Below are 23,576 nucleotides of genomic sequence, written 5' to 3'. Positions count from 1 at the left end.
TAAAAGTTAACAAATAGGGGCACTCTCAGGGGTTAAAGAGCTTCAACCTGCCTGCAGGTTCTATCTTCCCCTGCTAAGTACTGCACCTAAGTATTACTTCTAAATTTATGTTTCCAAGTACTTTGGGCTCAGTGAGCAATTTCTTATGATTTGGAAGTTAGTTTGAATCACTGACTGGAGGTTGCTACACAGTACCATGTGGCAGATTCTGAGTACTTGAAAAGGTTGTTTGATCTCTTTAGGTAGCTTGGAAATAAATCTCTGTAGTATGTGAGATACAGTATGCATCCAGGAGAGAGGCTGCTGACACAACTTGAAGTTGGTCAAAACAAACAAATAACGGCATTTAAATAAAACTTTTGATATTTCCAGATTGAATATAATATCTTTTTATTAATGGGCTAACATCTGCTGCTAAGTTTTCACACTCTCCAGTTTCAAACAGCCCTTATACCCATCAGACAGCATTTTAAAAAATCAATGTAAATGTTAGGAATAAGTGTCCTGGCTTCTTCCATATCAGTATTTCAGGGACCAGAAAAGAGTTGCAAATTTTACAATGCTCATGAAATACAAATCTAATTCTTCTTTCTACCCCATTCTTCAAGTATAATATTAGTCACAGAGCTATAAAAGACACTCAGTTCCACACGAAACCTTGCGTTTACTTCTTCTCATTACTTATATTCTTGGTGTTGATCTGCCAAAAAATCTGAGCACTAAGAGGATGCTTGATGTGTTTCTTTAAACTTAATGCTATTTGAAATGTAAGTGGAGCAGTAAGTAGACAAAAAATAAGAAAATGTCGAGGTGACCCTAGAGAAATTGGGGAGGGGAGTATATTGCGTTGAGAAAACAGGTGTAAAAATTATTGCAACCATTGTTTTTGGGACAGCATTTGCATCTCTATGTTTCTAGCCTGTTTTCCACCTATTTATTGCACAGTAGGTTATTTTTGGTGTTTAAAGTAATGTTGCAGGCTCAGCATCAGGGCCTTATTGTGAAATGTTGCGTGCAGTCTTCTACATACATGTATGCACACACGTAGGGTGCTCCCAAATGACTAGATTGTGTCAGACTCTATGAATGCAAACCATTTATGGGCTTTTCATCCCTTCGTGCATCTGTTTTGCAAATACAGAACTCAAAGCTTTAAGGGGAGATTGTCCATTTATTAATCTCTTGGAAGAGAGGCTATTAAGTGGTTATGCACCACTTTCACAAATGTTATCTCATCCATCCAGCTTTATTTAAAATCCAGTTTGAAAATCCTTCCCCTTGCTTACTTTACAGCAGTAAAGTGGCTGATGTGAAATTTGTCATAACTGAAATAGAGAATAGTTGTTTTTAGGATGCAGGAGAAATATGGTGCTTACAAGGTGGATCAGCCACTGGGGAAACACATTATCTTTGTGAATGGCTTGATGGTTTTAGGAGGTATCTGCCATTTTGTACCTCTTAAAGGGTTTCCTTTATCTACCAGTTCATGTTCTTTTAGCTTTTGACTTTGTGTTAACTGACACAAGCATGGGAATGATTTCTTTTTTTTAACTTGAATAATTAATTTGGTGTGAAAGCCATCCCTAATAACCTGCAGAGAAAATGATAATTTGCTAAAACGAGCTCTAAATGTAATATTGTTCTTAAAATAAGGAAAACCAAACAAAAAACACACACAAAACCATACAAAACAAACAAAAACCTCTGCCCAACTGTATAATGGCACAGAAAAACCTCAGTATGAGGAAAAATTGATTATTCATAAGAATTCAGTGATGCCATGTAGACAAAGGGAATAGTTAAATGCATGAAAACAATGAACTGAAGAAGCACTGCTTTGAAGTGTCAGTAGGTGAAAGATAATACAGGTGGAAATACAGGTGACTGTTCTACTGAGGTTACCTCTCTGTGAAGCAGAAACACTTCCTCTTTCAGACACCTTTGAATTTTTCACCTTGAAGTTTCATCTTGTGATGATGCTGGTGTAAACTGGATGTTAATGTGAATGCATTAACATTACAATTGAAATTCCAAGACTCTATAAGGGAAAAGGCTCATTAAATTGTGCATGAGTGTTCCTATGTCTGCTCTTGTGAAAATTGTTTAAATTCAATTGTGAATTACTTTATTGTAATAGTGAAGTTAGGTAAACTGGAAAAGTACAATGGTAGGAAGCTGCCTTTTGGTAAGTTTAACTTCACATGTCTGCTGCTTGGAAAACTGGATTAAGGAGATGTGAAGGTGGGAGTGAAACCTGCCAAAGGACATACTCATTTGTGAGGAGTTAAATGTCTTTTTTTTTTTTTTTTTTTTTTTTTTTTTTGCAAACAGTTCAACCATACATCCTATACCACACCTCGCTGTCTTCTCTTTTGTAGCATTCACTGTCTTTTGTCCAATGTCCTTTTAATTATTAAAGAGCCTTATCCTCCTTAAATGCCAAGAGCAGTCCTGCAGTCCTGGTTCCCCTCTGTATGGCACCTATAATTCCCCAAAGCTGTGCCTTCCATGGTGTCATTTGCTGCCAGGTGGAACACTGGTGTGCCAGGGATGGGGAGTGCTGGTTGAGCCTGCTATTTGCAGCGTTTCTCTTTTTCCCTGGCATGCCTCCCAGAATATGCTCAGATACAGCCAGAGCACATGGTGAGACCCCTCACCACCTGTAGTTTTTCTCACTGTTGCTGTGGACCTGGAAGGTTTTCTGGCAAGGGGCAGGTAGTGTGGTACAGGTGCAGGGAGGTTGGATCAGGGACCCCACCTCCCAACTTCACCTGTTCTGTGATTCAGAGGTGAGAAAGAAGGGATCCAGGGGTGTTGGAGAGAGGAGTGAGATGGACAATGGGAAGAATAAGACTAAAGAGGTGGTCTTCAGCCATACATCATGAACTACAGACTGAATCCAAATTCCATAATTTCCACAGCTTCTAGAGTTTTTGCCTCTGGAGACTGAAACAATTTCCTATTCCTGCCATGGATTAAGCTGCAATATGTATTCCACTTGAACAATAAAACAAAATTAAATTGTTTCCCTTAAACAAAAAAAAGCCTGGTTCTTATAATCTTGTGAATGACTCAATAGCTAACATTGGAGCTATTTTATGTTCAGTGCTATTATACTTGTGTAAGCAAAATGGTAGTGTTTTGAAGACTTGTTTTGAGTAAAAATTCTCCTGTAAAATATGTGTTAGAATAGTGGCATTATAGAGAAACCACACAACAAATTCAGCATAGCTGTGTGAGTTGGAAAATTCTGGGAGATGTATTTCCTCTGCGGTTGCACTGGTTTAGTGAAAACATCTGTATCTGTTAGTAGCAGCAGTAAGATTTCTTGTGGGCTTCTCTTTGGAGCTGTTAATGGGTGTGAGGAAATAGACTGCTCTAAGTGGGGTCTGCAGCCAGTCTGATGAGGAGAGTGTGGGGGGGTCTCACAGTGCAGAGCCAGGTCTAGATAGAGGAGCTCTCCTGGTCTGGTTGTGCCATTTTCTGCTGTCTGTCCCCACCCCTGCATCTCTCTGCCCTTGTGTTCTGCAGTAGCTCTGCAGCAGAGATGGCAGACTGGGTCGTGTCCTCCTACGTGTTTTCCCAATTTGCAGCCCATTATACTGGCTGAAGCTGCTGCTGAGCTCCTGAAGTCCCATTGCAGATGCTGAGGCACAGGCATCCTCATGGCTTGCCTTCTGCTTGCAAGCTGGTGGTGTTATGTGGCTGGGACAAGTCTCTCTGGTGGTGTGGGAGAGCTTTACCTCAGCTTTTGGTAAAAGTGAGTTGGCAGCAACCAACTGCACACCTCTTCGTGCTATCTGGGATCCAGAGGCTCTGTTGAGGTAGTATTGTCCTCCTGACTGAGGGAGCCAGGGTGCTGGGCCAGCCTGAAGCTGAAATGGCAATTCTTCTCCCACCCCTGTTCCTGTTGCCACCTACTGCAAAGGGGACAAATGCTGTGGTGAGCTCATGGCTGCTTTGTTTTTTCTGCAGCAGTCACCCTGTGTGCTCTGTACAGGATGGAGGAACACATGATGAAGGGGATTGATTCCCTATCAATCCAGGCACTGTATGGAGGGACAAAGGCCTTGTTTGTAGATTTTTCTCAACTGTAGCCTTCAATGACCAGATACCACTGTGCTTTCATTCCTGCCAAAACCCTACTGTGCCTAGGCAAAGCTGTTATTTGCATCAAGCAAAACAAGATTTTGGTGAACAGATCTGCCGTGACTATAGAAGTTGCAAACTCCTTTTTGAGTACAATTTACAAGGTCTTGTCCAGCACGTCTTAAAGTGTACTTTGCATGAAAAAAAGCCCCAGTGGGCTGAGAAAAATGAATACTGGAATAATCTGGTTTTCTCTGCTTTTTGCTTTTGATTTTACAACTTGCTTTTCTTTTTTTCTTCTGGAGAAACACTTAGTGGTTTTTAAAGTTGTTGGGAAATAACTTGTGGGTATCCAAGAGGAGTGCGGTTTTCAAACGCAGGGTGGAACAGATTCCCCCATTGAAACTTTCACCAAAGTTTCATTGTCAGAGTTTTGGCACAGTACATGAGGATGATGTGTTTTGTCACTAACAGCCCATAGGATATATTCATATAGTCTGATGTATGTGGAACAGTCCTACACTCAGTGCATGAGTAAAATTAATGAAGCTGCTGATGCTGGTGTAATAAAGTAACTCACTTCGAGTGATGCCCTATTTAGGCAACATCTTTTGTTTAGTCACCATATCAGTTGCAAACCACCAAAGAAAAGAATTCTTTAGGATGTAGGAAGAAGCTGGCAGTATTTAAAGTCCTGTTGCATCTCTCTCAGTACAGGTATTTGGTTGTCTTTCTTGCCTTGTATAATGTATGCAACAGAGAAGTCACACTGAGTGATTATCTTTCTACTGTGCTAAAAGCTCTGTATTTGCTGACACTGTCTGTCATGTGTTCACCAGCAAAATTATTTTATTAGGTTGTGACAAACACTAGGTTTTGTTCTCTGGGCTTGATGGCTATCAAAAGTTTGCATGAATTACTTCAAGAACCATCTTTTTTTTGTTCAAAATCCCCTTATTTTTTATTAAAATGTGCTTTTTTTTCTGCCATTACAGTAGTCTACTACAATATGCTGTGCCAGTATCTTTTGGTTTAAAATAATTTTTTGGGGGCTACAAGTTGGTTGCTAGATGTAATGGCAAAGAATTAGGGTGGGAAAGAATAACAAGATCTGGGTCGTGCTGGCTGAAGTGCTTGTGTGTCAGTCGAGAGCCATTCTAAACCCCTCTAACTACCACTGTTTAGTGCAACCAAGGCAAAACCTGTGCCTACACCTTTGCATGCATTAGTATATTGCGAAAAAAAGATGTTTTCTTGTTTCAGTTTGGAGTTTATAGTAGTTCTTAAGTGATACTGGAGCAACAAATGTTGCCTAAATAAAAGGGCCTCATTACATCCTGCTGTTGTATTTAGTTCATATTGCCTTGCTTGTGCTGCACCCAGCAGCAAGTTGCACCTTGCCACAAGCAGGATATTGTTTTTAGTGTGAAGTGGGGGAGGATGTTGTCAGAAGTGTCCCTGAAGACATCCTGTGGAATGAGCTAGGAAGCTATTTGGGCTTGTCTGCCTAAAGCAGGTGTGTTCTCTATTTTAATGATGTGTTTGCATGCATTTCTGAGTGTTGGCTTTCATTGCATGTTCTGTTGAAACTAAGAGTGCCAGGACTGTCTGCACAGAACATATGGATATGCTCTGCTTCCATCTCATTCGTGTAATGTGCCAAACAAAATCTGTTCAAGCGTGGAAAGATTGAGTTTGCAAAATGTAGCTGGTCAGTGAGTAATGAAGTTGATTCTTCAAAGACAAAACCAAAGTGTGAGTGTTGCTCTGTGTAAAGCTGCTGCATCACATGGAACTTAATCCCTGATGCATACAGAACATACGCCAAGGTCAGCAGGGAAAAATAGTGTAGTTGGTTCTCTTCTTTTTTCATGCTTCATCTTTCTCTGGTCAGGAGTCCTTTTTCTGGGATTAGCAAATGGTTACAGCTGAAATGCTGGCAGCAAGATGCCATGCTGCTGGGTGTTTGAGTATGAACCCTTGTTTGTGGTTCCTGTTCTTTCTTGGAAACCCATTTTTGCCAGGATGAGTATTTGGGGTAGCACAGGGCCTGGGGCTGAGTGGTAAACCCTGGAGAAGGGGGTGTCTCATCTCTTCCCTCTCTCCCAGGTGAGCCAAAATTCCAGCCCTTGAAGCCAAATGATACTTAATGGCTGAATATTCACAGATGAATGAGTCTCTTAGGGAAGTGGGTGATACCAGTGGGTGTGATGGCACCAAAGGCACGGGGTTGTAGCCTAGGGCCCCACAGCTCTGCACAGATATCCAGTCCAGTTCTGCTGGTGAAAAGCATGACTGCATGTGTATTCTGATACCTGCCTTCAAATTGGTGGGAATGTAGTAAAACAGATTTTTTTTGTTCCTGGTATACCCTACTCTCTGGTTCTGGCACAGTGATCTATTTTTCAGTGTAGTGAAGTGTGTTTGATCTACTGTCTTCATGCTTGTATCTCTTTTTATAAAAGACTCTTTTGGTTAAACCTTTATGATGTTATGCTGTATTCCAGGTATGTTTTTCCTCTTCTTTTTTGTTTTTTTTTGTTTTTTTAAGATATGTGACATGCTATCACAATTCACTTTTCTGTAACATTACATTTCAATTTTGCCTTTAATTTGGAGTCTTAAAGCTGCGTCAAAATAAGAACTCCCCTATGGAAAAGGTTAGGAATAAGCTTCTCTTTCCCTACCCCAATTTTGTTCATTAATTTTCTGAAAAGGAGCTATTCAAAAGAAAATTCTGTTTTGAATTTTAGTTGAAATTTGGGAATTAAATGCCATTAACTTCTCAACTATTGCAGAATTTCCTTTATCACTGTTTGTTGTACACTACTGATTCTCCATGTCAAATCTCTTCTTGGAGTTCTGACGCAAGTTCAGTCATGGTCAACCAAAGGTACAATTTATAAATTAATTCACTCTAGCAGTTTTCCATTTGATGTTAATATCTCAAGCTGGATTACTAAACCCATGAGAGCAGCTGTGTGATTCATGTGATTTACTGTCATCTATTTCCTAGTGTTATAGGGTACTGTTTTACTGTATTATTCTAAACCAGTTTATAAAAGCTTTGGTTCTAATAAATTGATATCACAATTCAATATTAGTGTATAGCTTTTTCTTCTTCCCCTCTAACTCCCCAACTCTAGTTATTCTATACAAAGTTTTGCCTTTTTGGGAAAATTTTGTGTCACTATTACAGAAAATATTAAAACCAAGAGTAGCTTTCATGAGTGAAGAGAGTTTTTTTAAAGTCCTAGAATAGGAGCTCACCCTTACTGTGAGAATGGTGAGGCCCTGGAACAAGATGCTCAGAGAAGTTGTGGGTGCCCCATCCTTGGAAATGTTCAGTGCCAGGTTGGGTGGGAACTTTGGGCCACCTGGTCTAGAGCGAGGTATCCCTGCCCATGCTGGTGGGGTGGAGGGAGAGAGGGATGTGGAAATAGATGATCTTTAAGGTCCCCTCCTGGACCTAACTATTCTGTGGTCCTAAATATAATTAAAAGGGAAGTTGCCACTTATATTTGTGCTGTGTATGGCACAGCTATGATAGTCCTGTGCTCTGTGCTGCCTGGCTAAGTGTCCTGTCCAGAATGTTTGCCAAAAAGGAGTAAATTAAGCAATGTTAGAGGAAAGATTTTATTGTATTTCCTCTTGTAGGCTTCCTCAAGCCTTAAACCATCCCTGTTTGAGTCTGTCAGGGTCAGACTTGACTTCTGTGGAACTTTCTTTCATGAACCTGTTCACCTTTCCCTGAACCTGTATGTGGATGTTGAACATTCATTGCATACTGCTGTGTGAAGAATCACTCCTTTATTACTTGTTTGGACCTGTTACATGTTGCTTCACTCTCTGACTCCTGTGTTGGAAGAGATGATGAGCAATCAGTTCGTTCTGGCCACTTCTGGCTTTACAGGCCTTTATTATGTCCTTCTCCCCGAAGTATCTTCTTCTGTAAGACTTATTCCATACCTGCTTAGTTTCCTGAAAGTATTTTTTAAGGAAAATTTGAGTAAATTTTTCTGGCTTGTGTAGAGAGAAGTCTTGCCTTAAAAAACTTGTGGAGTATTGGAAGGGTTCACTTCTCAAGTATTTTCGTTCTTCCTGGACTTACTTCATGATTGTGAAGTGCTAAAGCTTAGCTGTCCTCAGGTTTACTGTCAGGACCAAGGTAATAGGCTCTGCCAGAATGGTTGCAATCAGTGGTGCTTTGTAGGGAGGGCTGATAAAAGGTGTAGCATAACACAAGGGCTGTCAGTCTGAGATTATATCTATACCGAGCAGCTAAAGGTTAAATGTAGTCTGTGTTTCCCTTCTGGTCAGGGTAGCTTACAACCCAAATTTACCCACGAGTTCTTTTATTACAAGGCAAAGCTTTCAGTTCTGTGTTCAAAAAAAAAAAAAAAAAAAAAAAAAAAAAGCTAAGGGATTTATGGATGGATTTGAATGGAATGAATGGATTTATTTTGAGGTAACGTGAATGCATGAGTATGGAGCCTGTTTTTCCCGGCTAAATATATTAGTTGGAAATACTGAAAATAGAAACATGTTGCAAAAGCCTTTCTGTGCAACTGTCAGTCAGGGGGGATTACAGAGGGGACAGTAAAGCACTCATTATGGAGGTTGAAGGCTTCACCATTTCTCTCTGTCCTGCTGTGACCTTAATGAGAGATCTGCCTTTACATCCTGGCTGGCAGGCAAAACCCAGCAATTTGTCGGGTACCACCCCTGTGTGATGGGGGAGACTGACAGGAAACTTCTGTACCCTTCTGGCTGCTCTCAGCAGTGCCTGTCCTCAGCAAAGCTGTACCCAGTGCCTGGTGAGGCAGCATGTTGTGCCTGCTTCATCAGGATGCAGGTGCTCAGGCAAAGCCATAGCAGAGTTCCTTGCAGTTGACTACATAAGGAAAGTTTACTTTATAAACTATCTGCTCAGGCAGGACACATTTTTCCATGATGATAATAAGGGCTCTTTAATTCTGTTTTGTTTTTTTTTTTAAAGTGATTGATACTTCAGATGGTTACAGTGTTATGACTAATTGTGAAATTACATTAGATTAAAAAGTGGAATGAGGAAGTTTTTTCACATTTTTACTAGACAATAACAAAAAGATCTTTTGAAGGCCATTTCTTGTAATACAAAGACCCTTGAGCTCTTTTCTGACCCCCAAAAGTGGCTTACACTAGTTGATAACTAAACTTTTGCTTCAGAAACTTTTGGAAAGATTAATGTGAAAACATTGATGTTAGCTAACAATCAGACGTGGATCCTAGGAAGTCATTTCTTACCTAGGCTCAAATTATTAGTGAAATAAGTTTCTACTGACTACTCTAGATTTAATTTTTTTATCCTTTTAAAGAATCTTGAATTCCTCTGTTACAGTCATCCCTGCTTCTGTTTGTAATACTGCAGGAGGAGAATGGCATCTGTGATGTTACTGTGTAAAAACTTCCCACTGTGTTCTATATTAAAGAAAACAGCCCATTTATTTTCTTCTCCTTGAACTGTTCTTATTTCTTTTCACCCTGTATCTCTCCTGCTGATCTGCTTCAGCTTTTGGCTGCCTTGCAGACCCTTTTTCCTTATTTTCATTTGTCTTCTCAGGTGTTGGTTCATCTTCTTATGAAGTACTTATTTTCTCTTTCGAGTGTTCATTTGCTGCCTTGATTCCCTCCTGCTTTACCTTTGATTAATTTCTTCCAGTCCTGGAAATAGGGGAAATGATGGGAGGAAGCTATCAAAGTAACTATTATGAAATGATGTGGAGTGTAAATGACAATCTAATAGCACATACCATGGGATATGCCAGAGATTCTCACACCACTGATTATCTTTCAAGGCTTGGGAGGGATGAAGTCGATGTGTGCAGGGAATCTTTGGGTACTAGAAGTGTCAGCTATATAGACCCTGAGGAGGAGATCAGGATAAGAGTGACTTTTTTAGGTGGGAAGGTCAGTTTTTTAAGGTGATGAGGCTAAGATGACTTTGGCAGTTCTATCCTAACCTGCTCTCTAAGGTCCAGGGAGCCCCTTAATGGGATGAGGGTTGAACCTTGTTTCTGCCCCGAGATGCCAGGTGCTGCCTGCTCGTTAGAGTCGCCCAATAGAGGAGAGAACATGATCATAATAATGCTTTGTTTCCTTGAGACAGTGAGCAACCATCCCTGTGTTCCTGCTAGGTGGAGGAAAAGGTTTTGTACTTGTGAGCTCTTCCTCTGTTCAAGTGGCTTGTGCTCCTCCTGCTTCCTGGTGTCAACTTTTGGCATTTTATGAGCTGTCCTGAGGATGTGTTCGAGCTCTTGAATGTAGGGAGAGTAATCCCTATCACATTCCAGCTTCCTCAGCCCCTTGCCCTATCTCTCTCCTCTTCCTTGCTTTCTGCCCAATGTCGGAGTGTATAAACTGTGTTGACTGTGGTATCACAAGAAAAGAGAGGTGGTGAGTCAGCTGTGCCTGTAATAGATCAGTTAATTGTTGCTTTTTGGTAGGTAAATTGTTTGGTAGTGTCCATCGAAGAAGTTGAGCAAAAAGCGTGAAACTGCTTGACTTGGCTCACAAAACACACCTCTAGTTTTTGGGAAGTCAGGTATGCCACTGCTGATGGCTGACATCTCTCAACTATAGAAATGTTAATTCTCTCTGAATAGAAAACCGATAGTTATGGCTTGGACCCAAGCCTCACCCTTAACTCCCTCAAAGTTGTTTCTTTCTTACTCAATTCTTATACAAAACAACTTTCTTAATCGTGGAAACAGACTGAGATTGGTATCAGTGCAAATCCTTAAGTGTAAGCACTGTCCCAATGTTTTTGCATGAATGCAAGGTATTGAATGTCTTCAGGGGTGCTTTGCATGGTGGTTATTTTAGACAGAAAAGTCTAGACAGTTCTTGGGATCTATTGCATATCTCTACACTTGCCAAAATTTGGGAGAGAGTTTTGTTCAAATTACACTGCTGTTCATCAAAAAGATTTTCACAACATGCATAACACTAGCTCAATTAGTCTGTCTCTCCCCCAAAAAATCTCTGCTACTAGTGTTCTAAAACTTAAATAATATTCTGCAACTGCTTTTTTAAAAAAATTATTTCTACCTTTCCTCATTCTCTAACAATTATGTGATTAGAAAGGGCATTCATTCTTTGGTGCATGGTTTTGTTGTATGTGCAAGAAATAATGTAAAGATTTCACATACAAGATTGAGACAAATGCTTTTTAAGCACCCTTTGAGCCTAAAATGAATATATTAGCTTAGAGAAAGGCTCTTCAGTGGAAAAGGAGATAAAGAGATACAGTTAACACTGACATTAGAAAAATGTGTTTTTTCAGAATTATAGAAAACTACTTTCTTGCTTGAACCTGCTAATACTGCATTGTTGAAAATGACCTGGCATGTAGAAAGTGTCTTTCTAAGTGATGCAAGAAATTATCTAAGCAATGTTGGCTTTTATAGGTTTTAGTTCATCTAAGTTCTTCAGCAATATCCAGACATTGCTATCAGCAGTACCAAATCTCTGTAAGGTTCTGAAGTTCATGGAGAAAATATATGGAAAGAATATAGATGTTTGGAAGAAGGGAAAAATGAGCAGTTCACTTAGACTACTAGTGACATTTGAATGCTGATTTTAAAACTTTGCTTAAATATTATTAAGTTTTATTGAATTGGATTATGATTCCTTTTCCCTCCCTTCTCCCTTCCCTCTTGGAAGTGTAATTTGCACATGATGTTTTTGATTTGCATATAATTAAACATTTCATTCATATAATGGAAAATTAAAATATAGGCTACAAAATGTGGTTGGAATATCAATTAAAATGTTTTACTGTTTCCCCCTAGGTTTCTTAGTAAAAATAATAACCATGTTCCTAATGTTGGTAAGCTCATCTTAAACTATCTGTGAATACATTAGTTTGTGGGTCTGTCTTCACTTCCTGTTTTGCACAGTTTTGGTCATTTAATCTTAAATATGTGTCCAGCAGTGCAGTTGTGCCACTGTGTTGGCTATTTTGAGTCAACATTTGTGAAATTTTGTAATATCTCATTTTATGAAATATAGTTCTAGGGTGTGATTATAAAAGTACTGTTTTTAAGGGCTCTTGATTAAACTTTTTTTTTAAAAGTAGCCCTTCAAGTATTTAGTCAAGCTTCAAGAATAGGAAGCATGAGTTAAAAAGAGCACAGATGAGCTAAAAGTCACAGTTATATTTCTAGGGGAGGATATATGCATTTGGGTCTCCATGTTTTTGCATAGAATTAAATTCTAGAAAGGATGTTAGGCAAAAAACAAACTGCATTTAAAAAACTTAAAATCTGCATGCTGAATGAAGTGTTTTATTTTAGGTGTTTGTGTAGTTTGTAATGGAAACTATGGGCTTACAAGAGCAAATGATGGGAAACAGTGGTCTGTGAGGCAGCAATAAAAATTGGGAATGCCAAATATGTGCACTGTATGTCAGCCTTGGTTGTAAATTTGTTTGAAAAAATAAATTGTTGAACAATGAAGGCCAGTTATTTCTTTCATTATTTTTCCTGGGAAGAGAGTTTGTATAGCCTAAGGGGGAATTTGGTGCCTGTGGGAAAGAGAACAGTGGGCTCAATTTGTGCAGCTTTGCCAAGACATGTGGGAAGAAGCAAGAGTGCACCCTGAGCAAGTGTAGCCCTGGAGACTGTGCCAGTCTTGCATTCGGCTCTCCCGTTCATCATGACCCTTAAAAATCAACATGTGTGCGCTGCAGCTCTGCACGGGCAGCAGTCGAGCTCCTTCAGCCTGATGTTTTGCTTTAATAGTTAAGCTTGCCCGAGTCAGGTAAAGGGGTGTCTGTCCTCATCACCTTGGCAGGGCCAGTGGTGTGTGTTTGGTGAGCCTGTGCCTTGGGGTTCCCCTCCTCTGCACATCTGCTGGGAAGCACTGGCTGCTCCTGCCGCCGCTTGTGGGAATGTTTCATGTGACTCCTCAAGCCCCTGTGTCATCTGTGTCCAGTGTGTTCTTGGTGCTGGAGTGTGCTGGGAGTGCTCGTTTTCCTCACTGCTACTGCAGCTCCACCAGTGGAACTGAGTGCTGGCTTTTTGGCTCTCATTTCTGTGTAGTTCAGGATGCTGTTCGTGTTTCTCATCTGCTGTGTTCGATATCCTGTCCATCTCAATGGTTTCCCTTTGAACCAGAATTGGGCATAAACATCCTCTATTCAAGTAAAAGTTCAACCTTTTTTTTTTTTTTATTAAAAGGAATGGTGAAACAATGTAGCTGTTGTGGACTATGCAAAGATGATGTCAAATGTCTTACCTGAATTTTTGCTCATGTCAACTGTTTTCAATGAGTGTGGTGTGTTCCTGTGAAACAGACCTAATTGGGTCTGTTCCTATTGAAGAGGAACAGTTACAAGAGCACTGAAACATTTTTATGATAACACATCCATCCAAATTCCCCCCCAGATTGTTGCTGCTCACAGGCTCTTAAACAACAGAGGAAGTAAGGATAATACACAAGGAAACAGGATTAACACATGAAGCTTAGAGTAAAATAAGATGAAAACCAGAAACACTTTCTGTAATCATTTGGGAAAATCTGCTGTAGAGAACAGGATGATAGAATCACAGTTTAAAGTGAGGATTTGGGGGATATTGCTGTGACAAAATAGTCTAAACTGTTTTAAAAATACTACTAGATAGAAAAATGAATTAGATTTCTTACTGGTGTGTGTTCTTGATCATCAGAAAGGGGAAGCAATGGCCGCTTCAGGAAGCTGCAGGCTCTTATAAATCAAGGTAATAATGAGTCTTGAGCCAAACACCCTTTTGATTGCTTTGCCTTTGTGTTTTATTTTTTTGTTCATTTTTCTTATCATTTTATGTTTTTGTTTCTTTGCCTGTTTAACAGGCTTTGGGCAAGATCTTTGTTCTTGCCTTGCCTTGGACTTTTTTTTTTGACAGTTATTATTTTTTTATTGTTGCTATTGATGCCCCCCAGGGTTTGGGTTACCCTGGTGTGTATGTCCCTTGGTCACTTTGCCTGTGCAGACAACAAAGGCACATTTTTACTGGCTGAGCTTAATCCACAAGGAGCAGGCAGGTTGTGCATTGACTTAGCTGACCCAAAGATCCCCATAATTTATACGCTCTATTTCTGTCACACTGCAGGTTTCCTTCATAATTTTGCATTGTATATAATGTGAACTTAAAATTTCTGCAAGGTATTTTTTTCCTCCTTTTTTTAGAAGGTGTTTGTTTATTTTTTTTTTCTGATGTTCCCTTGTCTCTCTGGTGTTTTGTAGGGCTGGATGATTGCCTGCAGCAGTATGTCCATAAATTTGAACGGGAGAAGATAAATGGTGAACAGCTGTTACAGATTTCTCACCAGGACCTTGAAGACTTGGGTATCTCACGGATTGGACACCAGGAACTGGTTCTAGAGGCTGTGGATCTCCTGTGTGCACTGGTAACTTAAGTTGTGAACAGATATGCAAAGAATTTCTTAAAGGGCTTATTTGGGTGAATAACCAAAGCAAGATTGATAAAATCAGAATACTTTTGTCTCTTGCTTCCTGTTACACATCACAATAAAAGAAAAAAGTAAGAATTTGTTTAATTCTTCCAAGTTTTATATTAATAGCTCTCTAACTTTTTCCTGATAAGAGACAACTTCAATTCATTTGGTTACACTTCCAAAGGAAGAAGTTGTCTGAGTGACATTTTTAGATCTTCTGGCTCCTGTTAATGAGCAGTTTGTCTTAGAAGACAGAAGAAATGACAGGTGCTAGAAGTTCCTCACATCAGTTGAAATGAGTGTAGGGTAATTCTGTAGCAAACCTAGGAAGTCAAGAAAAATTAATTTTTGATGGATGTTCAGGTGCCTCAGTTACAGTCTAGCTGAACACTTTGTTGGATTGAGAACTTCCTTTGTCCTTCCTGATATATACCTGCAGATACTTTGAAAACAAACATACTCTGGAAAGAATAAATGTATTTTGGATTGTTTTATTAGCACAGGCTCTATTTAAAAGCCATAGTTTGGTCACAGTCTTGAAGGCCTGTTTGATGTAGTGCTAATGAAATCTCTTCAAACGATCTAAAATGTTTCTCAAAGAGTTACTCTTATACTTGAAAGACTCTATTTCCTTTAGGTATTTGATCTACCAAAAAATTTTAACATTAACTTGAAAACCTAATAGAAGAATGTAACTGGACTGAAAAGCAGTTCATGGTGTGGGAAGGAACTTGCTGGGCAAGTGCAGGGGTCTGGTGAGTTAGTAAATGTAGTGTGGGCTGTATATGGCCCTGATTGAAGTATTCTATGTGGCAGTCCCCAAAAGCACTTTTTTATTCTCTTTAAAATATTAGTATAAAGTGAACAAAGCTGGACAACTGCCAGAACCTAAAGCTGTGTTTTATCTCCTACAATTTCCTTCTAATTTCCTTTGTAGACAAAAGTTTTGACCTCAGACCCATTTCTGGAAATCCTTTGTGAAATGCAGCTCAAGTTAATGCATTAGACAGATATTGCACATTACAGCTGAAATGTGCTTGTTCCCTTTTTAAGAGGTGAAGGAAGAATTCCTGTGTTTTCAGTATGCCATTTGCCACTGTCTTGATGTCTGTTCCCTTGAGTTTTTGGAACTGCATAGAGTCACCACTGATTTTGTTTGCAAGGGGATACTAAATGCTAGTGACGAATAATTTTTTTGTTACTGTTTTTTCTTCTTTTTGTGCAAGAGAGAGGTTTCCTGATTCCACCTGCATTAGTTCTTTGAAAGTGGCATTGCTTATTATTCAGTGGATGTTTTGTACATATGCTGACACTTTCCCAACTTTTGGGGCCTTGTAAGCAAAGGAACTATTTTTTGGATGCTATTTATTTTTTAATATTTTTCTTTTTTTTTTTTTTTTTTTTTTTTTTTTTTTTTTTTTTTTTTTTTTTTTTTTTTTGTTCTTCTTTGGACACCACTGCCACCCTACACTAAGCTGTCAGCTCACTCTGTGGAAATGTGGCATTGGCTGTGCCTGTCTGATGTCACTCTTGTCACTCTTTGAAAGGTTTCCATTTTTTGGCAGAGAAAGGTTGAGAGGGGATTTTGGTGGTTTCCCAGTCCTGGAGTTCCCAAGAGGAATTTCCCTTTTTATCTAGTTTTGCCTTGGCAATTTCCCAGCTGAGGTTCCTTCAGGTCAGTGCATTGGTTCCCTCCCACCATAAGAACACAAGTGGCTCTAAAGACAGTGAGGAAGCTGTCTTTGGAACTTCTTTCTCCTGCAGTGTCTCTTTTCAAGCACTTACCATACAGACCTTCATTCCAGCTTCAGTAGATCAGTCACTAAATAGAGTGTGAATGTAATCCTTGCCTTGAGAAAGGACACCAAATGCACCTGATTTTTTAATTTAGTTTTTCTAGGGGTTGAATTTGGCAGCACAGAGCTAAAAATATGTCTGGAAGTTTCTGGTGTGACAAAGAAATTAATGCATCTTTCTCTACTGCTTTGGTGATGAAGCAGTGTTCTCTCATGTCCTTGTAGCAGTGGCTGCATAAGCAGCATCTTGAAGAGTCAGCAGGACTCTGCTCCTGAGCAGATCCAAATAGAGTTTTCTGAACAGCTGTTGAAGACTTATTTGAGGAATTTAGAGAATCTAACAAAAGACCTGAATTCCCCCTGAAGAGGTGGGGGGGAAAAAAAAAATCATCAACTTGAGTATTTCAACTTTTTGTTGACAGTACTGCTTGGTGTGTGGGGGGAAAAGGATGGAAAAAAGATCACATTTCTTTGTTGATTGAAGGGTTTGGGGGAAGGGGGGAACAAACATAACTTTGCTTTTCAAACCACAAAAGCAGGGACAGAAAACAAGCTTTTGAGGGCTTAATGAATATAAATCAACGCAAGCAAGAAACTATGCAAATGTTTTCACTTTTAATGTGTTCTTTGGATTGATTTCTGAATCTTTGCCTACACTGTATGATAGGAGAGTCTGGAAACAAAAAACGTGGTGGATTTTTCTTGAGCTTAGAATAAAGAGATACTAATTATATACAATAGAAAAAACACCTAGAACCTTGAAAAAAACCCATAAATCAAAAAAAGGACATAGTTGTGCCTTTGATAATTTTACTGGTGGTAATGTTCTGCCAGCATATTTGCAGTGTAACAGAATATAACATCATAGCATGAAAAAAGGCATGTGTACGTGAAGACTAACTCTTTAGGTCCTAATCATTGCCAAAGAATATCTCTGCACTACCACATAAAATTTTAGGGTTTTTAGAGGCTTCAAATTTTGTGTTATTTATTAGGAAATTTGCTACTCCAAAGGATTCTTTAGAATGCATTTTTGTTAAAAGGAAAAGAGTAAGAATGGGTGACTGTGACAGTACCTTGTGTTAATTCAAATGTTTATGTGGACCTGCAGTGAGTTGGATCAGCATCTGAGCAAGCATTTGAACTGGTTTTAGCAATTTTTTTTTTCCCAGAGCAGGTTTTCAGTTCCATCAGCCAGCAGCATGTGTACATGGCTGTGAAAGGAAAGAGGATGCTGTCCTTGGGCAGTAGCAGAGCTCTTCATCAGCCCAATTCAGCTCTGACACAACTGCTCTGCTCTTTTGACTTCAGTTGGCCACGTTTTTTTGTTTTGTTTTCTATTTTTTTAGATGTTGGCCGCCTCACCTTGAGTCATTATTTGGTCAGATTACTTTTTCTCATTAAATGTGATGGAGTTTAGAAGGAGTGAGCTCATGTGTTCTCTCCTGCACGTGTGGGTGCTGCCTCTCTTCCAGCTCTGCATGTGGCTCCCCAAGTTAATGAGTAATAGCCTGGGAATGTTTGACATCGGGTGCTCTTGACCGCTGGCTTCAGCCTGTGTTTAGATTATAACAACTTTGATGTTTAAAATCGGGAGCAATAATAAAATGTAACCTTTTCTTTGCTTCATGAGCAACGACTAAAACCTTTTGGCTGCTTAAATTTCTTAGCTCTTGTAGCCTTAGTCCTGTGGAAATATTTCAAGAATAGCCTGCTAAGCTTTGCACTTCAGCTGTGTGTCACTGTGAAGGTTGTTTGGTGTGCTGCCACAATATCAACATTCCTATCTGTCAGGGACTGGGGCTACAGTTCTGTGACAAGTTAAATTAATCCAAGTCAGCTGCTGTCTCCACCCCCTCCTGTTCTCTGATTAGTGGTCCTTTGTGCTTGCACTCACCTGACCCCAGAGTGAGCTGCTCCAGGGAGCTAAACCAAGGGATTAGATTTCTTTGTGTTGTTTAGATCCCCAAGCCAGCCTTCTCACCAGACTGGACATTGCAAGTGAAGGAGAAGGAATAGTTGGTGATGGGGAGCTGGTCAAGAGAGTTTCAGCTTGGCTAGAAGCATTGCTGGATCTGGTGAGGGCAAAATGTTTTCTATGTATTAGAGCAGGCAGTGAGCAGAGGTGGCTTGGGTTGGGATGACTCCTGTTTCTGGGGTAGTTCATCCACAAGGTCTCATCCACAGTTTGGTGTCCTGGTACTCCAGGAGTTGTGCTGGATAGGCGTGGTGCTTGGTCAGGACCTTTCCTGGAGCACAAACTGCTGGTTTAGCAGTGGAGGTGCACCCTGTAGAGCTTGTGGGGTAAACTATAGGAGAGCTTAGAGCAGTGACTTAGAGCTTGGCTGTGATGTGCTCTTGAGAGCCTGTTGGGGACACCAGCTGCAGGTATGAGCTGGAGCCCCTGCATCCCAAGAGGCAGCACCTGTGTTGCTGAAGTCACCCTCAAAGCTGAGAAGTACTTGACAGAATTATTTAAAAACTATCTGAGCTGAAAGGGTCAGACCAGACTCACCCATGGTAAAAATAAGGTGAAAGAGGTGTGAAAAGGGGTATGTAAGTTTTTCAAGGCCAAGCCCAAAATCTTTCCTGGTATATCAACATGTGTCTTAAATGCTGGTGCCACCTCTAATCTCAAGTACCCACAGGTGGTTGGCAGAGTTTCTGCATCTGAATGACATAAAGAAAGATCTGGAGATACCTAATTACATGAAAACTCTCAAGTTCTGATCTGAGTGATTAGGTTTCTGCACAGAAAAGGTATTTTCTGTTTTCTGTCCCTTTATGAAAGCAGGGGATCAGTGTTCTCTAGTTCCCCTCTTTAAGGGGAGGATTTCTGACATGTGGCTTCTTTCTTGTGGTTATAGGAACTTGCATCACATCCAGACCTGTTTGTGAAAAAGTATTCCCTCAACAATAGACTAATATTCAATCTTCTAAGAGGAGGATAAAATTAACTCCAAGAAATGCATCTAAATAATGCTCTTGGGGGTGTTGGTTTTTTTTTTTTTTCTTTTTTTTTTTTTTGTTTGTTTGTTTGTTTGTTTTTGTTTTTGTTTTTAAAATTAAAAGTTCACACATCACAGTTTGCAAATAATTTAAAGTTGTTTAGTAATCCAGATCTTTCCCGTTCTGTGACCCTGGAAAATTTAAGGATACCCTTTGCTGTTGCAACAGTGGCATTTCTTTAAAATTGGACCTATCTTTTCAACCCCTACCTCTGGCTGCATTTTAAAGGTATTTCCTTGCCAAGGGCCCTGAGGTGGAGGACAGAGGCACTTGTGTAGCTCAAACCCACTGGGATCTTATCCATAGGAGGTAGTAGTACTTGAAAGGTAGGTGTGTAGCTGAAACCTCTCCATACCCTGCAGATCTCCAGCACCCAGCATGGTGGGGAGCAGTTGTCAGGATGGCAGAGTGGGGCTGTGCATGGCAGAAGCTGAAACAAGAGGTTCAGGCTGGATGTAAGGAAACATTTTCTTACTCTGAGGACTGTCAGACCAGGTGGATCAGGCTGCCCAGGGAGGTTGTGCACTCTGTCCTTGGAGGTTTTCAAGACCCTGCAAGATAAAATCCTGAATAAGCTGGTCTGAGCTTACAGCTGAGCCCGTTCTGAGCAGGAGATTGGTCTGGGACCTCCAAAGCTTCCCTTCAACCTGGATGGTGATATCCTGAGTGGAGGTATTAGGAACTCCTGGAAACTAGGAATTAAATGGAAATAAAATTTGCCTTTGTTGGTTTAGGCTTTTGAGTAGGAAAGAAGAAAGAGCATATTTGACTGAACTATGGAACTTGGAGGTTAGTTGCAAGAATCTGCAGCAGCAAAAGAATTGTGAAGGGCAGGACTCTCTTGTATTTTTGTGTGTTTGTTTTGTTCTGGTGGGAGTGTTTTTTTGTTGGTTTTTTTTTTTTTCCTTAAGAAAAGGAATATGAATTTATAAAGTTGAAGTTATAGGCAAGACTATAATAATTTTTTTTTTAGATTTTGTAAATGAATGAAATATTTGATGTCTAAAAATGAGTTTTAATTACCATGTATAAGTTAACACTGTCCTCAAACTTGCAAATAATTGCACTGTTGTAGTCAAGGAGCACAGTTATTGAAAACTGGTGATCCAAATATTTACTCAAGCTTTTGATTGCAAAATTGCCTGTGCTTCCTGTTGATGTTTTCATCTCCTACCAGATTTAACTTATTTTTAGTTGTGAATGAAATGTTAATTCAGTGTTTATTTACCACAGGATAGAAAACATTTTAAGAAAAACAGAATGCTTGCTCTTTTTTAACACAAAGAAAAACAACACAATCCAGTTATTAACAAGTAAATGATATCTATTAGGACATTGGGACTTTATTCTCATTAAAAAGTGTCCTTAAGTGTCATTAATGACAGAAATGAGGTTTGGCACCCACAAAAGTATTCTTTAGTGGCTACAGTGTAGAACAAATCTTTGAAGGCGTTTTTGCCAAAAACAAAGAGAAAGTTGTGCAAATTCTGAAGACTTTTCATCCCATGTGAACTTTTAACTTGTTTTATAATAAATATTAGAACTCAACGAGGATATTTATCAAGCTTAATAATGTTCCTTGCAGAACTATGGCCTTGAAACGGACAATATGAAGAACCTGGTTCTCAAGCTGAGAGGATCATCCAACAATCTGCAGAACTACATCAGCAGCCGTAGGAAAAGTTCCAGTTATGATGGAAATACCTCTCGCAAGCCTCCCAATGAATTCCTTACTTCTGTCGTGGAGCTCATTGGTGCTGCTAAAGCCTTGCTTGCCTGGTTGGACAGGTAAGAATAAAGTGGTTATATTTCTGTTTGCTGCTCTAATGAGTTGCTTCTCTTTGTAGGCCTTCCTAGATGCTTGGGTGTAAAGATCTTGATGTCACTAACCCCTTTTTTTGGTGCTGCCAGAAGACCTCTAGTGGATAAATTTAACCTAGGGTATCTACTCTTGCACTTCCACTCTTGCTAAAACCAAAAAACATTGCACTCAAACTGGTGTTTATAAAAGTATGAGTGTTCCCTTTCAGGTCAGTTTCTCATACACATGGTTTTCCAGCTTCTAAATTACTTGTCGTTGGCAGATCACTTCCTGAAAGATGGTTTTAGTGTTCTGCTCAAATCATGGCCTTAGCTATGTCATTTGAAGACTGAGTAGTGGGAGAAATTATCCTGCTATTTTGTTTTCTTTTTTTTTCTTTTTTTTTTTGTCTTATTGAGTTGGTTTTTGCCTGGAAAGAGCCAGAGTTACTTTGTGCAGCTACAGCAGGTCAGGTGCTGGCAGGGGTGCAGCCCATGATAACAGATGAGCATAAATTCTCAAAGCCCTTGCTAGCTTTCCTGAGAAGGAAAGTTAGGAGAATAAACGCACAGGGACTGGCAGCAAGGAGTGTTTTATCCTGCTCTCAAGCAAGGAGTTGATCTGTGTCCAGGCAGTGATGTTAACAGCTTGTGCCTCTTACCTGGTCCTCCCCTCTCACTCTGTTGCTGGCTGCTCACCCGAATTTTTTTCTGTAGCTCAGTCATCAAAATTGTCCATTTGCAAACCTGCTATAGTTATTTCTTAACACCTCTTCTAGGTTTTTGTAGCTATCTGAAAGGTCAGAGGTAGGACTCTACAGGCCCTAAAGCTGCCCTACCTGCAATAACTCTTCTCCAAGTGTGTGTAAAATGTGAAAATTTATTTTTCTTCTTTTAGAGAATCATTTTTTCCTTTTCCTGCCAGAAAGTTAAAGGTCTACTCACTGGTAAACTCAAGGACAGGGCTAGAAGATTCCCAGTTTTGGTGCAAGAGTGGAGCAGGACTATGCAATCAGGAATATTGACATTGTAAAACTATCCTCACACCTGTGGCAGTGTCAGAGTTGCAGCACTTAGTCTCACATGCTCTTCCTCACTGGTAAAAGTAGGGTGGGAGAAGGCTGGTCCTTCCAATCTAAGGGCAATTTTCTCTTGTTGTAGGACCCCATTTACTGGTATTGCTGACTTTTCATCAATGAAGAACAGAATCATTCAGCTCTGCTTGGACCTCACTACTACTGTGCAAAAGGTCAGCTGATTTCTTTTCCTCTTTGCTTTCCAAAAGGGAAGGAAAGGGGATGTTTGGGGATGTAATGTGCCTGCTTTGTGCTGAGCATTGATGAAAGGCAGTTCTGGGAATGAGAGCTTGCTTTTAACTTTGAACATCCATAGAGGTCAGTTTCAGTTTGAAAAGGTCAGATTTCAGTTTGTGTTTCTGAGTCGTGGGTTTGTTTTTTTTTTTTGTTGTTCCTCCTGCTCTTCAATTCAGTTATCAATTTTGGTATTGCTGGCTTTATCTCAAATGACTGCAGCTTAAAGGCTACTCTTTTCTTGAGCTTTGAAAGAGAGTTAATCTTTGAAACAGTTGATCTGCATGTGAAAATTTTCACATTCCAAGCAGAATGTTGACAAACAGTTATCAGTGCTAACTCTAAACAAAAATATGGCTCCATTGGTTTTTCTACCTATATTTGCAGACTCCATAGATCTTGTCTCACATAGGATGTTTTAGCCATCAAATGGGAAATGCAGCATGTAATGGAAAAAGCTGCCACCTTTAGGATACAGATCCCATGAGCCAGACTGCTTCTGCCACTACTGCAAGACCAGAATATTTTTGAAAACTGTGGTTTACCAGCAATATGATGAGTGCTTGTACAGATAATAGCTGAAAGACATGTAGCAACTGTGGCAATCTTGACAGTTAACATAATTACTCTCTGAGTAATGCTGCCTGGTTTTGCCCACATAATGTTTGAAATCTGGAGAACCATGCCCTGTGACATGGGTGATTCCCTCCCCATGCTGAAGGGATGATGTCAAAGGCCAGAAGCATCCTGAGTTGTCAAGCTTTGATGCCACACAGTAATGTCAGTTGTGTCATTGTGAAAAGATGGTGTCTGGGTACCCCAAGGTGCACATGCCTGCTGCTCAGTGCCCTTTTTGCTGGGATGCTCCATGTGCAATCACACAAACTCAGTGATTTACAGCTACAGGTGTGCAGCTTGTGCTTCTTTCTGGCAGCAGATGCTGTTCACTCAAGAGTGCTACAGGAACTGAGATGGGAGATTGCTGAATGTATTAATAAAACTGCTACAAATGCAGTTCTAATCTTTCTGTTAGATCAGCCTTTGATGGCGGGGGAATGGAAGCTGTGAATATGGCCCTGATCTTTTAAAACAT

The 23,576-nt window shown here is 39.9% G+C and overlaps 1 protein-coding gene across 1 annotated transcript in view; it reads left to right on the top strand.

The window, feature by feature from the left end:
* Nucleotides 1–23,576, top strand: part of CNKSR3 (CNKSR family member 3) — a 52,339-nt gene that overhangs the window by 12,342 nt on the left and 16,421 nt on the right. The window contains exons 2-4 of the mRNA XM_056486479.1: nucleotides 14,357–14,520; nucleotides 20,959–21,161; nucleotides 22,335–22,422. Of these exons, the coding sequence (XP_056342454.1) occupies nucleotides 14,357–14,520; nucleotides 20,959–21,161; nucleotides 22,335–22,422 (455 nt within the window). The remainder of the gene's footprint in view (nucleotides 1–14,356; nucleotides 14,521–20,958; nucleotides 21,162–22,334; nucleotides 22,423–23,576) is intronic.

This window comes from Oenanthe melanoleuca, chromosome 3, assembly GCF_029582105.1.
Source record: "Oenanthe melanoleuca isolate GR-GAL-2019-014 chromosome 3, OMel1.0, whole genome shotgun sequence".
In the NCBI taxonomy this organism is placed as follows: Eukaryota; Metazoa; Chordata; class Aves; order Passeriformes; family Muscicapidae; genus Oenanthe; species Oenanthe melanoleuca.
This window is presented reverse-complemented; position numbering and strand designations above follow the sequence as displayed.